The sequence below is a fragment of the Lemur catta genome, chromosome 1 (assembly GCF_020740605.2).
Source record: "Lemur catta isolate mLemCat1 chromosome 1, mLemCat1.pri, whole genome shotgun sequence".
Lineage (NCBI taxonomy): Eukaryota > Metazoa > Chordata > Mammalia > Primates > Lemuridae > Lemur > Lemur catta.
In genome coordinates, this window is record NC_059128.1 from 170650119 (window position 1) to 170665975 (window position 15857).

General features: G+C 38.5%; 1 protein-coding gene across 5 annotated transcripts in view; it reads left to right on the top strand.

The window, feature by feature from the left end:
• Positions 1-15857, top strand: part of ARMC8 (armadillo repeat containing 8) — a 104409-nt gene that overhangs the window by 66917 nt on the left and 21635 nt on the right. For 4 of the 5 annotated variants that reach the window (XM_045539144.1, XM_045539148.1, XM_045539146.1 and 1 more), the window contains 5 exons: positions 4904-4986; positions 5300-5381; positions 10344-10430; positions 12600-12692; positions 14756-14905. In XM_045539144.1, the coding sequence (XP_045395100.1) occupies positions 4904-4986; positions 5300-5381; positions 10344-10430; positions 12600-12692; positions 14756-14905 (495 nt within the window). The remainder of the gene's footprint in view (positions 1-4903; positions 4987-5299; positions 5382-10343; positions 10431-12599; positions 12693-14755; positions 14906-15857) is intronic. The other variant, XM_045539147.1, reaches the window with a different exon arrangement.

Here is a 15857-nt window from a genome sequence, read left to right on the forward strand (position 1 = left end):
ATGAGGCAGAACAACTTCCAGCTCCACTTGGCATTGCTCTTACATCCTGGAAGGACCTAAGATGCCTTTGCAGGGTTCCAGGACTTGGCACCCTCCAACATATCAAGGCTTTGGAGCACGGTACTGGGGTCATTAAAAGGCACCGTGGAGAACATGTTTCATTACTCTTGGCTTTCCAACCCCATGTCTGAAGAGCTATCTAGTGCTCTGTTAAACCTTCATATGGGTCAAGGACTGTGACAGCAGCCACTATCAGCCCCTTCCCTGCTGACATGAAAATTTTTTCTCAGAACTCAATTCCAAACTTTTCCCTGTCTTGTAATCACATTTTTATTCTCACTTTGGTCAGTGTGTTCACTGTAGTGCCCTTTTTATCCATGCACAGATGGCTCAAGGCTGCAAAACCTTGGTTAGGTCATATTGCTCATTTACATGGCCTCTCAGGATACCCTTTTGGATTGAAATCCTAGATTTACATTCTTTTATTTTTACCCTCTCACTCCCAGACTAATATCTTAATGGAGAAGGTAGACCAGAGACTCAAGTAGTATGCTTTCTAGAACCCTATCAGGGTTACTGAAGTCCCTCTGTAACAAGTTCAGTCACAAATCCAGGCGTCCTACTATAGACATTCTAATAGACTGTGATTTAAGAAGGGTCAACTTGTGCCTAAAGGGAAGATACCTCCAGATTGTCCTATTGTTTTATATCTTGAGGTGGCCTTCTTGGGAAGGGTTTACCAGCCACCTTATAAGTATACTCCATCCATAAAGTATCAGGCACCACACACCTAGAAAATTTAAAGAAAAACACAAAGCCACACTCTGATGTTAGTGATTGGGCACTAACATTTCTCAGCTATCCCCTAGCTTGAGTCTAGATATTCTCTGAGGTCATTACTAACCATTTCCCAATTGATAGTTAAACTTCCATTCTTGAGAATGGGTGTCTTTCCTACCTTCCCTTTGTAGATGCTTGTTGCACTTTCTTGGCCCCTTGGCCCCTGTCATTTCTATGGTGCTCTTGCTGCCATAGAATCAAGCTTCATAGCACTCCAAAAGTTAATTGTACTCGCTTATTCAACACTGTGAGTTTGGTGGGAGCAAGGACTTTCTCGCCCTCACTGTTGTATCTTCACGTTTTAAAACCACATGTGGTACTCAGTGGGCTCTCAGATATTTGCTAAATACATAAACCTGGGAATGCAAATAGGAGTTTTGCGCTTTTTGTCCTTCCTTGCCATCTTCCAGATTTTGGTACTATCTAACTAGATATGAGCCATCTCCAGTCTCTTCTCACCTACCTTGCTCCCCACATTGCTTCTGAACAACGTGGATAGTTTTGCCCAGACAGATTAATGTGATCTTTGTTCACCTGCTGATTGCAAAGGACGGGAGGTAAAATAATCATTGCTATATTCCCTCATTTTACTGAAGGCCCAGAAAGGTAAAGTGAGTTGATCAAGATTATATAGCAACTGTACTCCATAATATTCCATTCCCCTGCTTCACCAACTAGGTTGGCTATCCACTCATTTTATTTCTGATCACCATCTTATTCCCTCTCTCAAGGTTCTTAGATGTTAGACTTACCAACTATGGGAAGGGCCACAGTCTAGACTTCAGCCCATAATAAGCTTGTAGAATCTTCTGTCCCGTCTCTTGTATAGAATTAGGATTTTTCATGGTGGTAAGCAATTTCAGGGATTTGTGACCTATGGCTATACTGAGATAGACTTTATTAAATGCCTACATGATTGGTACACTGATCCTGTCCTTTGGTAGATTTACATCTTTGGTTGAATGTGGCTAGGAAACATCCAGAATCCTCTTCCAAGTCTTACCCATGACCAGAGCAAGCACCTAGAGCCAGTGTTAATAGTATTTCTCAGTTCTTCTTGGAGAGTAATCATGTGTTCTGTCCATCCATACCCCTACCACCACCACCATCACCTTGTTCTCTGATAATGTTTCTATATCCAGTACAGGCAACTGTTTCTCCCAAGTTATCACCCCTCATTCCTAAGTCAAAATAATTTCCCAAGCTACCAGGAGCTTTCAGGCATCAGCTTCTAGCCCTCCAGTGCCTGAGAGTTTTGCCCTAGGTTTTAGTTTCCTTCCCATGCTGAAGGTCTTGATTTGGCCTTGTTTGTTTATCAAAACCAGTGACTAGTGCTTGACTGAAGCAACCCATCAACCAGCCAGTCTTTGCTGTAGCACAAAAGGTTAGGTAACATGGAAAACACATTACCATTACCCCCAAGGAAATAGTGATAAGGTCCCAACTAGTTTAATGGAGTGGGAATGGTGATGAGATGAATGTAAAGTACAGTGCAAAGGAAATTGCTTGTGTTTTTGTTGTTAAGGGAGGAAGAATTGGAGTCAGAATTAGTGCAGATTTAGTGTCTGGTGGCTGGGAAAATGGTAACATCATTAACAGAGAAAGACAGAAAAACATAAGAGAACAAGGGGGTTTGGCCAGGGCTTTGGCGAGGGGTTGGGGGTGGAGGGATAAACATAGTGTGGGACATAATCAGTTGGAAGTTCCATTGAACTTCCTAATAAGATTGTGTTTATTAGGCAGTCAGATATATGGAGTTGGAGGTCAGGAAAGAACACTAGGACAGAATTTTAGATTAGGAAATTATCCATACCAAGTTAGTTTTGAAGTCACAGCATTGTTTATGTGTAGAGTAAAATATGGACAGAGCCTTCAATAGACACATGGCCATTTAAGGATGGGAAGTGAAGAGAGGACTATAGTTTTAAGAGGTTAAAGTTTGGGCACTCATATCTTTTAAATGGGTGGGAGGTGGGGCAGGTTGAGGGGAAGGATCCAGTGGGGTGCAGCAGAGTAAACCTGCAAGAAAGGTATGGGGAAGTAGTTTGGGGATGAAGGTAGAAGAGCTTTGGGCTGGAAGTACCCAACCTCAGCATAACAAGAGTGAAGAAAATGGTGAAATTATGGAGACATTGCAGTAAGAAATGGGATGTTGACAACTTAAATCCCAGAAAGCAAGCAAGGTCCCTACAAAGATGAGAGGAGCTCAGAGGGGTGGAAAGCATGAGGAAGGTAGGAAGAATTTGAAGTAGGAGGTAGCCACCATGAGGAATATGGGCATCTTCTGCAGGTGGACAAGGCTGGTGGACCAGCAGTGAGGGTCCCACTGAGGAGGGGTGGCTTACACTGAGACAGCAGTCAGCCAGATTTGGTGGTTTTTCTACTCCAGCATCAGCAGCTTGTAATTTGGAGCAGGAATAGTTAAGTGGTGGGAGGATAGTGAGAAAAGGGAATCTGTCTACTAAGTAGAGAGTCTGAGCAGGACATCCTTCAGGGCAAAAGGTATATGAGGGGTAAAAAGAGTAGGTAGACTGAGAAAGGGAAGAGTTTCAGGGATGAGGTGACAATGAGGGCAGAAAGTGGGTGTGTGTAAAAGTAAGGAGGATTAGGTTTGGTTTGGAGTCAGGAGGAGGTCAATCAATATATAAATCTTCTTTGGCCACTTTGGAAATAAAACACTATATAAAAATTACTGTTCTTAACCCACAGCAAAAGTGTAGTTCCCTATTGTTAATAGTTGATATTCTTCTCTCTGGTCACTGTTAATTTCACTATATCTTCTCTTTTCCTGTTTGGCTAGAACATCCTGAGATTTCTTACCCTCCGTTTTCTGAGGTCAGCCTTCTGAAACCTCCTATTTTACTCTAGGTCAGTGATTTTCAACCTTGGCTTCACACTGGCCTCACCTGAGGAACTTCTTTAAAAAGTACAGGTGCCTGGGCCCCACCCTGGAGAACCTAATTTAATTGGTTTGCTGTGTGGCCTAGACATAAGGATTTTTTTTAAAAAGCTCCCAGTTCATTTTTCTGTGACGCTAGCATTAAGATCCGTTGGTCCAGGTGTTCTCCCCGGTGAAAATAATGACTCCCATTAATGAGTTGCCCATACTGGGAACTACCTGATGAATACAAGACTACTGCTTTAACCAGAGCTGTGTTACAAGTATGGCTAAGCAGGTGGACTCTGGAGTCTGATGCCTGGGTTCTAGTCTCAGCTCTGTGATTCCAGGAAAGCTCTGTATTATCTAGAATACTGCCTACAAAAGAGTGAGGGTTAAATGAGATAACATAAAATGCTTAGCACAATGCCTGGCACATAGAAGAACTCACCAAATATTAGTTGTTTTTCTTAACATTTGTGTTATGATTCCATTACCACTATATTCTAACATGAAAAGGCTACTCTTCAATAGGCCCATACAAGTCGAACTTAATTTCCTTCACACTATTTATTTTGTATCTGGACATTGTTTAATGAAAGGATATTACAGGCCATCTTATTTAAGTTACAACAATAAAGCTTCATGATCATAGTGCTTACGTGTAGCAGGAGTTGGTTCTATAGTGAAAGATGGCAAGGGTTTTCTAAATATTTAACTTAGTTTTAATTGCTTGGTAAGAAAGTAGCCACAGGATGGCTCTGTCAGAAACCCACAGAATTCATTTGATGAGGGCTAAGTGTGAACTATGATTTCTTTAGAATTTCACTGTGGCAGGAACCCGTCCAATGAGTGTTCATTTATTTCTTTTACTTTTTCTCATGATTGTTTATTCAACACCTTTGCAATACTTAATGCCATTTAATTTTTATTTTAAATGTCTTTAAAAATAAAGAAACATAACCTGCCCCTTATACCTGTCATTCAGCCTGGCAGGTCCTTAGTGGACTAGGCCTGCCTTTCTGATGAGCTGTCTGCCCTTACTGCAGATGATTGTTCAAGAGGTAAAAACTCTTGCCAAAACAACATTAAACTTTTAATGGTCATTAACATACTTGCATTTACAAGCAGTGAAGTTTGTCACCTTCATGTTGTTATTTATGCAGCATTAACCTTTTTCTCCAGATCATTGAGACTGAAAATATGATGGACCGAATTGTGACTGGCTTGTCTGAGTCTAGTGTCAAGGTGCGGTTAGCTGCCGTCAGGTATGAGCTTTAAATGGTCTGAATAAAAGTCTTTTGCCGTGTGTTTAACCTGTTTCCTTTCCGGTCCTTCACCGAGTAAGCACAGAATCCAAATGTTACTCGGAAATATGTTCAGGAGTATTCATACAGTGTGTAACATTATCTAGCAGAGAGCCTGGCCTCCACACCCCAAGAAGTGGTCTGATATAATTGACTTAACAATGTCTGTAGATATACTTGAATTGTACATTAGTAATTGTGAAATGCCAAGCAGTTTGTTTGAAAAGTGAAAATTTTGGCTTCTTGAGAAGCTAATTTTGATCATTCTTTATAGATGTTTGCACAGTTTATCCAGATCTGTGCAGCAGCTTCGAACCAGTTTCCAGGATCACGCTGTGTGGAAACCTTTAATGAAGGTAAGAAGAAAGGGTCAGCAAGTACCAGCCATACCCACAGAGTTTAGTAAGCTGAGCTAGCTGACAGCACTACCTGGGTTGAGGAGTATGTCTAAATTTTGTGTAGAGCATTTTGAACATTTATCTCCTCAAATCTGATGTTCTAAGCATCTAGAAATCCATAGACTATGTTTCTGAGGTCAGCATCTCATGTGTGAAAGGGAATTGCAAGCCTGATTTTCTTTTATTAACTAAGACTTTTAGTTACTCATCTGATCTCTCTATGTGTTCAATATTACACTTTAACCTTATATCCAGAGTTGTCTTTGTAATTTTTAGGTATAAAAAGGAAAGAATCGGTGATTTACAAATATGACATTTTGTTCTTAGTCTTTTGGCAATCCCTCGATATTTTTAGCATAACATTTTTGGTGTTAAGCTTTCTCTTGAGTGCCCCCAACTCCCCAAAAAAGGTTCAGGGCAAATTAATCTGAATTAAGATTTAGAGTATGTATAAGGTTGCTACTAATAATGATATCCCCTCGATATATTACAAAACCACAGGTCAACTTGGTCTTGGATGTATTTTTTTTTCTTAAGGTATTATATCTTGCAGTTAGTCAACAGAGTTTTTGTTTATTTAGGTTTTTGTTGTTTTTTTTTTTTTTTGAGTACCTACTGTGTGCTAAGCAAAGCCTCCAGGCACAGTGAGCTACCTCAAAATTTGTACTACAGAGCTCTTGCCCTCAGCTAAAAGCTTCAGGTTAGAGTATGGGCATCAGTGTGGCAGAGATAGTCAGGAGAGGCTTGGCAGGAAGAATATAAAATGGGCTTTGAAGGCAAAAGGAAAACAGGACAGGAAGATTTTTCAGGGAGAGAAATAGCATGAGAAGATACTTTATGTATTATGTGTGTAGGGAATAGCAATGACCATCTTAGAGGTATGAGATACAGTGAGACTTTCCAGTGGACAGGTAAGGACCAGCAGTACCATAGGCCCTGGGAATTGACATGCTGAGTGGTTCATCTCATGGGGAAGTTCATTTCGTGGCAGAGCATGTGATTTGTGTGTTGAAATCCTGAAATAAGACAGTAGGAGTGAGTTAGGAAAGATTGTGAAGCCTGGAGATAGATACTTCAGTGAAAAGAATGACGGGTTTGGGTATATGATTCACTATTGAGGAGCTGTCAGGGGTATACCAAGAGGTTTCTAGCCTAAAAGAATGTTGTGATATGGCCTTGTGAGACTTGTTAAGACAGTATAAGTTTCAATTTCTCCTTTCCAGTGGGCCTACCTAAGCAGTGTGTGACATTTAACTTGACCCATTTCCATGCATTGGCACACTTCCTGAGTTTCACCTTTTTTCACCCTATTGGATATATGTCAGCTTTTTTGAATATTTCTCGTTCCCTGATATGATTTTGCTTCCTGACTCATTAAGAGCCCCAAATCTCAGAATGGTTATTTACTTCACTCTCCAAAAACTACAATATCAGTGCCTTTCCACACTTAGAAGACAGTAGCTTATGGAGTGTGCCAGCTCCCACCAACAAAAGTCCATTTCAGGTCCACAATCCCTTATCCAAAACCATGGGGACCAGATTTGGCATTTCTGGATTTTTTAAGGATCTCTTCAGTTAAGTGGGTTTTCTGTTACTGTTCACACTCTTTCTTGTTCTTAGATTGCACCTTTTCCATCGCAACTTGATCTTGATTTATTGATTATCCTTTCAAAATTTTTTTTAAGTGCTCTCCTGGTTCCCAAACTCTCTTTGCATCCAGAGCCATTTTCTCTTATTGTTCAGCTCAGTACCCCTCTGTCATACAAATCAGAAGTGGAACAACATGTGGTTTCTCTCTAGTTCTCCCTGGGGAAAGTTCTGGTGAGCAATCTGGAAGGGTTTTGTGTACTTGGGTACATGTGGGTAAATTACTCTCAAACTATGATGTCGTTACATAGTTCAAGTATAGTAGTAAAAGCTTGGAAGTAAAGTGGTAATTTACTTCACACACTTTTTGGTTCCTACTTCAGAGGCTGTTTGCGTATCTATTGATTTTTTTCCCCCTTTTGCTTTTCTGTGTCTTTAACTGTTGGTTAGCAAACTGCAGAATAGGCATTTGATTTTTTTTTTTTTTGAGACAGTCTCCTCTTTTTGGTTTCTACTTCAGAGGCTGTTTGCGTATCTATTGATTTTTTTCCCCCTTTTGCTTTTCTGTGTCTTTAACTGTTGGTTAGCAAACTGCAGGAGAATAGGCATTTGATTTTTTTTTTGAGACAGAGTTTCCGTCTGTTTCCCGAGCTAGAGTGCCGTGGCATCAGCCTAGCTCACAGCAACCTCAAACTCCTGGGCTCAAGCAATCCTTCTGCCTCAGCCTCCCGAGTAGCTGGGACTACAGGCATGTGCCACTATGCCTGGCTAATTTTTTCTACATATTTTTAGTCGGGCCGCTAATTTCTTTTCTATTTTTAGTAGAGACAGGGTCTCGCTCTTGCTCACGCTGGTATCGAACTCCTGACCTCAAGTGACCCACCCGCCTCGGCCTCCCAGAGTTCTAGGATTACAGGCATGAGCCATTGTGCCTGGCCAGCATTTGATTTTAATTAAAATTTTTATTTATGATTATTTTTTTTGTTCCTATTTTGGTGAAATTCTGTTTGGTCAGTGTTAGCTGTCAACTTCTGAATTTCACATGTTACATCTTACATTGCACTGATAAATGGTTTTAAAAAGTTCATACCATCTCTTCTGTTTTAGTTTATCATCATATATTATCTAATTTGAAAATAAAACTTGATAAAAACAAATTAATCTCTATAAAACAATAAATATTTTAAAAAATGAATCATGTCAACCAGAACAACTTTTTTGAAGACTTGGTAGGCATTCACTTATTTCAGCCAATGATTCTAAGTAGTATAATTTTAGAAAATGATTATTTCTTCTATAAACATTTATTGAGCACCCATTTTGTGCAGTGTCATTGGGTTGTTACAGGTCAGTATAAATTCCATAGACACATAGATTATTTCTTCAAGAATCTTAATTCTATTGATAAAAGGGGAGCTTGACATAACTACATAAAGAATTTCAATAGGTGCCAGTCATAAGGATCTAAGAGAGGTCACAAACAGTGGCAGTGGGAGCTCAGAAGAGGTTAGAATAACTTCTAACTGGAAGGCTGGGGTAATTTAAAGCTTGGGTAGAGATGTACGTAAAAGATGTAGGAAGGGCAAGGCAAGGGAAGGGCAAACAGGAGGTGGTGACAGACACAGATCAACATGCCAGTATGTGAGATTTGATCTTTATCAGCTAACTAACAATTCACAGGAAAGTTAAAATACAGTATTTTAGGAGAGCTGCTTCTACTTTATAATTCTTGCTTATTCTTAACTTGGGAACTTTAGACTTGGTTTAGCTGAGGAAAACGGATATAACTCTCTGGAATTTTTTCTGATTAACCATTTCCGGTTTGCGTAACTAAAGCTCCTAGGACTCCTTTTGGGATCATAAGCCTGAGTCTGATCCGATCCTGAATGCAGAGGATTTAGTTGAAATGGTTATGGGATATAAGTAATGGTGTTTTTGAAGCCTTATCTCTTACAATCTAGAAAGAACAGGTTCTGATAATAACTAATAGCAGCTAACATTTATCATCATGCTGTGTTGTCTTCTGAGTTCAGCAAAAGTTCATGGCAATTCATTTACTGTATACCTATTATGTGTCTGATACTGTGCCTGATAACAATAGCAATTTATGGCTGTAAATAACCTATTTTAAAACCTTACTTATATAGCTATTACTATGTGTCAGTCACTATTCTAAAATCTTTTCATATATTAATTCTCACAACAATCCTATGAAGCTAGTACTGTTTTCCCCATTTTATAGCTGAGGAATTCATTTACGTCTTTAGTTTTCGAGCTGAAACTTGCATCCAAGCAATCGTTGCTTTTCATTTCTCTGCTATGGTGCTTCCCTTATTATTCACCATGTCACTTTTAATCCTAGATAGTTCTGTCAAGGAGGTGTGATTTTTCTCAGTTTATAAATAAGAAAAGAAATGCAGGCTCAGAGAGATTAAGAAATGGGCCGGGCGTTGTGGCTCATGCCTGTAATCCTAGCACTCTGGGAGGCCAAGGCGGGTGGATTGCTCGAGGTCAGGAGGTCGAGACCAGCCTGAGCAAGAGCGAGACCCCGTCTCTACTAAAAATAGAAAGAAATTATATGGCCAAACTAAAAATCTATATAGAAAAAAATTAGCCAGGCATAGTGACGCATGCCTGTAGTCCCAGCTACTCGGGAGACTGAGGCAGTAGGATCGCTTAAGCCCAGGAGTCTGAGGTTGCTGTGAGCTAGGCTGATGCCACGGCACTCACTCTAGCCTGGGCAACAAAGCGAGACTCTGTCTCAAAAAAAAAAAAAAGAAAGAAAGAAATGTACTCAGGTTCTCACATCTAGTTAGTGGAGGAGTCAGGGTTGGAGCCAGGTCTGTGTGATTCCAGTCCTGAGAACCAGTCTTCTACATTGCCTTGTCTGTACAATAGTAGCTTAATCCATCAATCCTCCTGGTTACACAAGCCCTTCTAAAGACACATAAAAAAGTCAAGGTCTAGGGCAATTCTGTAGATTCATAAGTGGCCTGATTTGATGGAGTAGAATGAGCTAGCTTGCCCCAAAGCAGTCCCATGGTCTTCACACTTTTCATAGAGAGTACCCTTTCCCTGACTTATCTGTCTCCTCTTCAGCAATCTCCAGTGAGCCTGCAGCTTCTCTAAGCAAGATAGATATGAAGGCCTTTGTCAGTCATAATTATAACACTAGGTAAAGTCAGATACAGTATCAAGTGGATCTTTCCTAACCATCTCTCCAATATGAGAAATCAGGTTGAAAGATAATTACTTTTGTTTTTATTTAGTAATTTTATGATCTCATCTTCATGATTTCAAACCATTAATCGTATCTCCATTTTAATTCCATAGGTTTTACAGAATGCACCAGATGAAATCCTAGTGGTAGCATCTTCCATGCTATGTAATCTTCTTCTTGAATTTTCTCCAAGCAAAGAGGTTAGTATTGATTTTCTCTTCATAGACTTTGCCCAGTCCATTTAGAGCTTAGTCAAATACTTCTTACAGTAGTTGACATTGAAATTTGTGGATTGGGTTTAAAAAATACTTCTGAATTGTTTAACTTGCTTGGGGGCATGAATCATTCATTTTAAATATGGTTATTTTCCATTCTTTTTATTCTACCTAGCATATTCAGCTTATTTAAAAGATTTTACAGCTTAAAGTCAGTCTAAACTGCCCAAAACTGCAAATGTAAGAAATAATTTTTCTCACAAATTATAGAATATTTTGAAACTATATTTACTAAAGAGTAAATTAAGGCTAAATTTTGTAAACGAGGATTTTAAGTCATTTCAGCAAGATAACTACTGTTACCAGAAAAAAAATCTGTTAATGTTAAATGTTAATGGTAGTCATTTGGGGAGGGACTGAATGTGAAGATCCCCTCCCCTCTTTTCTACATGTATTGTTGTTTGGGTTTTTTAAAAATATATATTCATGTAACAAAAAGAGTATGTGTTGTGTTTTAATAAAGAAGACTAAAATAAATTTCAATGAAGGATGGGAGAACCTTATAAAGTTAGTTTTATTGTATCTCTAATCTGCTCAATCATGAACTCAAGTTTATTATGCATATAGTAGTCCGATTTTTGTTGAATTTATTTTCTACATTATAACACTTGTAGGCTTTGACTGTAATTAGAAAGGTAGTATTAACAAGGTGGAGGTTCCAAGACAGTTATTCAGCAAGCAAAAATCTTTGAACCGATGGGGAGAGACTGATTGCTACTCTGAACAGAGCTTCCATCTGTTCTCTGCCCTGAATGCAGTCTTGGCCTGATGATAATGTGTTCGCAGACAATGCACCACCATCAATCATCCCAAATAGCTTTTACATTGCTTTGGGTCTACCTTCAGAATATTTAGGATCTAGTTAGGAAATTGCTGATATGATTGGGGTTTTTATATTAAAAATAAACTGGATTCTGAACTGAAAGGGAAATGCTCTAAGAACATTTTTGAACCAAGTAACAAAATTGGACTATAAATTTAATAAAAGTATTGTTTTAATTCAATGTTAACTTTTCTGAATTTGGAACTGTACTATAGTTATCTAAGAGAATATCCATATCTTAGGAAATATACATTAAAGTATTAAGGGTAAAGAGATATGATGTATGCACTTTCAAATGGTTCAGAAAAGATAAATGATGTGGATACAGAACAAGAGAGATGATGATAAAGCAACTGTGGCAAAATATTAAAAATTGGTGGATCTGAGAAAAGAATATATGGGAGTTCCTTGTATTCTTGCTACTTTAGAAGTTTGAACTTATTTCAAAATAAAAAGTTAAAAAACATAATTTGTACAAACAGAGGAATGTGTACCCCTTTTCAAAAATGTCATCTTGAAAAGCACTACCCTTCTCTAGGTACATAAATCTAAATTGCTTATGACATTTTAGAATCCACTTGACAGATGGCCTTTAAGCATTCATTGGTGATGGTAAATCTTAACCTTCAAAGGTTCAGATTTTCTTTAGAAATTTCCAAAACCCATTTTCAGTCAAGTATCATAAATAAAGTAATTGTAAAACACAGTATTTTAGGTGTAAAATGTGGCATGACTGTAAAAGGACAAGACTATCTTACTGTATGATTGACAAGTAGTTCTCAAAATGGTCCTAAAAGATCAATTTTGCTGCACGTTTGGAATAGGATTGACAGTTTGGAAGGAGGTAATTTGGTTATCTAAGTTCCATTATATTTCTTTCCTAAACACCAACCATATTGTTTCATGGTCACAGTTTGTAAGCAACACACAAGATACATGCACAAACAAAGCAGAGAGCGGCAGAGTCATAGAGGATAGTGAGAATGAGAGTTGGGAGCTAGGTAATGGGCTCATAAGGGTATGTGTGAAAGGAAATGGCAGAGTTTTATTTTGTTTTTGGGTTTTTGTTTTGTTTCTTTGATTTGTGAGAGAATAATTGTCCTTGCCCTATTCAAGGTTATTTTTATGACTGCATCACTCCCTGCTTATGAAAGTTGCTTAGAATTGGATAAGAGTAAGGAAGAAATCTTAGGCAAAGTGCCCTAGGGTATATGCACATTTGGTCTGCAAACCTGGCTTTAACTCTGTATTGTTTTCCTTTCCAATGACAGCCAATTTTAGAATCAGGAGCTGTAGAACTACTGTGTGGATTAACCCAGAGTGAAAATCCCGCTTTACGAGTGAATGGAATTTGGGCTTTAATGGTACGTTTCACCGCTTTATATATGTCATAATTTATAAAGATAATAGAGCTATTTCAAAGTTGGAACTACTATTTGCAATATCTGGAATTTTCTTCTTTGTAAATCTTGCTATTTTGGCCAAGTTCTCTAATGACCTAGGACCTAGAATAGTGGTCTCCAACCTTTTTGGCTCCAGGGACAGGTTTCATGGAAGACAATTTTTCCAGGATGGGGGTGGGGTGGATGAGGGTGCTCTGTTGTGCCTGGTCCCTAATAGGCTGCAGACCAGGGGTGGGGGACGGCAGAGAAGACTTAGTATTCAGCTTTCAGATTTAACTGTAGGCAAGTTGCTTGGCCGCTGTATGCCTCAGTTCTCCTATTTATTATTAAGAAAAGTGAACAGGCGTTGAAATTTAATACATCTAATTTTGGGAAAACAAATTTTCCTCATCATGAACGTATTGGTATTTTTGTGTAGAGCCCCCTACTTTACAAAGCACTTTCATATCTCCTTTGCTCTTCAGAGCAACTCTATGAAATAAGCTAGGGAATATTTTTTACATATTACAATTTACATAAAATATGATTACATAACATCATACTTTACAGATGAGTAAACTAAAGCACAGAATGATTATTTCTTTTATTGGCAAACAAAGTTGTGTATATTTATGGTATACAACATGATTTGAAATATGTATACATTGTGGAATGGCTAAATCAAGCTAATTAACATGTATACACCAAGTTATATTGGTACATATCTACCTTACAAGTGGAAAACTGGGACTCGGGGAGGGCAAATGAATTATGAAGGTGAAGGCCTCACAACTAATATGGATTCTAAACCTGTCAAGCCTATATACTCTTCTCCCTGTTCCATGCTATATCTACTGTGTTTTTATATGAACTTTGGGATAGAAATAATCATCTTCTAAGAAAGCACAAAATTCAACAGTTTTATAGTTATTTTTCTCCTTAACTTTGCATGGCTTTTAGCACATCTCTTTCTTGAAACTCTTTCCCAGGGCTTAATTTTTTTTTTTTTAACTTTCTACATAGCCTACTTTCAACCTTCTCAGGGGACATTGCCTCAAGTTTCAGTTCCCAATTTCCAATTCCTTCACACTTCAGTTTCAGAGACTTCGTCTACTGTCAGGGTTTCAACTCCCTCTTACAGAAGAGGTTACTTTGAAATCAACATATTTAGATGTAACTGTTACCTATCCCCCAGATCTTATCACTTAAACAGCCTATGAGACTTCATATGAGAGCTCCCTGACATGCATAGCTTTACTGTTGGAAATTGAACTTATTCCACTTCTCAAATCTATACAAACTATCTTATTCTCATCAGTCTCTATATTACCGCTTGCTGTGTTCTCTGTCCACAAAATATAAAACCTTGGAATCATCTTTGGCCTGGGTCTTTTGATACCCAGCAAGTATTCTTTTTGCTCTGCCATGCTGCCTTGCATCATTAGATAACTTGTTCCTTAATTAAAATAAGTTCCTGGAGGGTAATATTGTAATAAGTCTCTAGGATCTGGGATTGCTAGTAGCTCTGACACACCTCCTAAACCACTGGAAAGGTTCCTGTATGATATCGCCCAGCCAGACCAAGACCTAGCACAGTATTGTGAACACAACAGATATTCTCAAGGTAGAAAAGTTAACAAAATCCACTGTTTATTTTCATCCATAATAAGTGAGTACTTTGAAATCATTTTCAAAAGGCATGGCACAATATAGTCATTAATAGTCATTTTGTTATTATAGTACACAGAAGGCAACTTGACAAAGATATTCTCAAACGTAATAAATGGATTTTATATTTATTTGAGAAATCTTAAGATATCAAAATGCTAAAAGCAATTATATTTCTCATATAAAAGTGTATCTAGGAGTGACAATTACCCTTCTTTTGACAGAAATATAGGTAATTAACAGGAATCAGAAAAATAATGTGACTTAAGGATTTTCTGCAGATTCTGTTTGTATTTTGAAAATGATCAGAATAACTATTAAAATATTTAATAAAGTAATTGTAGACATGATTCTTGCAACTTCTTTAATCCTTTCAGAATATGGCATTTCAGGCTGAACAAAAAATAAAAGCAGATATTTTACGAAGCTTGAGTACTGAACAGCTATTCCGGTTATTATCAGATTCAGATTTGAATGTGCTGATGAAGACATTGGGACTTCTTAGAAATCTCCTCTCTACTCGGCCTGTAAGTAGAATCACCCAGGCTTCCAGATTAGCTAGCCCTACATATGCATTGCAAAACCTTGCTGTTTCTCTGCTCTCATCAACATCTGCCCGTGAATGTGATTCAAACACTGCCCCTTCCCAGAGAAGCAAGGAGTCGATGTCTAGACCTGTCACCTTCATAGGTGTTGTGGGAGCAGCTTCACCATGTAGCCCCCATCCTCCACTGCCTGTCCTGTCTCCCTCTCCTCCCTTGATGCTGGATAGATGCCTGCCTCAGTTTGTTACTTTATTCTTACCTGGTTTGCTGGCCAGAATCAGTTTTCTCATCTGCCTAAATCACTTATCTCTGGGGCCTCTGCTTCTTTCCCTTTAAAGGATTCTCAGAGCCATTCCATAGACCATCCTCCTGCCCACATTTACAGGATTGAACTCCAAAGATGTTGGTATAGAGAGCAGTGGGTACACATCAGAATAGGAGAGGCTGAGCCTTGCTGGTGGGATCCCTCTTGATGTTGTTCTCTAATGTTCCCTGAGCAGCAGCGTCAGTGGCCTTCAGGTAGATGAGGAAACATAGGTGGTTCCCTTCTCTGTGCCTCTACTTGTCTTCTGAGTCGTCTTTGTGCATTTGTGCCCCAAGATAGTATTAGTAAATCTGTACCATATTTTTCATGTCTCTGGCTTCCCCGCTACCCCACCCTATCCATTTTTTGTGCTTCCTTTTTCTTTAATATGTCTTTAGGCTTGAGGACCCCCCAATTATTGTAATTTTGTATTCTGTAAGGTCAACTTTATGCTTTCTTTATGTTCAAGTCATAAAAAATATATGTATTTGAAGGCAAACTGCAGCTTGAAAATATAATAAACACTATTCTTTGGCATCTAGTTCTGTATGCTATGGTGTTCTGCTTAAAGCAGTTGTGAATTGTATTGTTTAAGTTTTAGAAGTTTTCCATTCTCTCCTATAGTCTTTT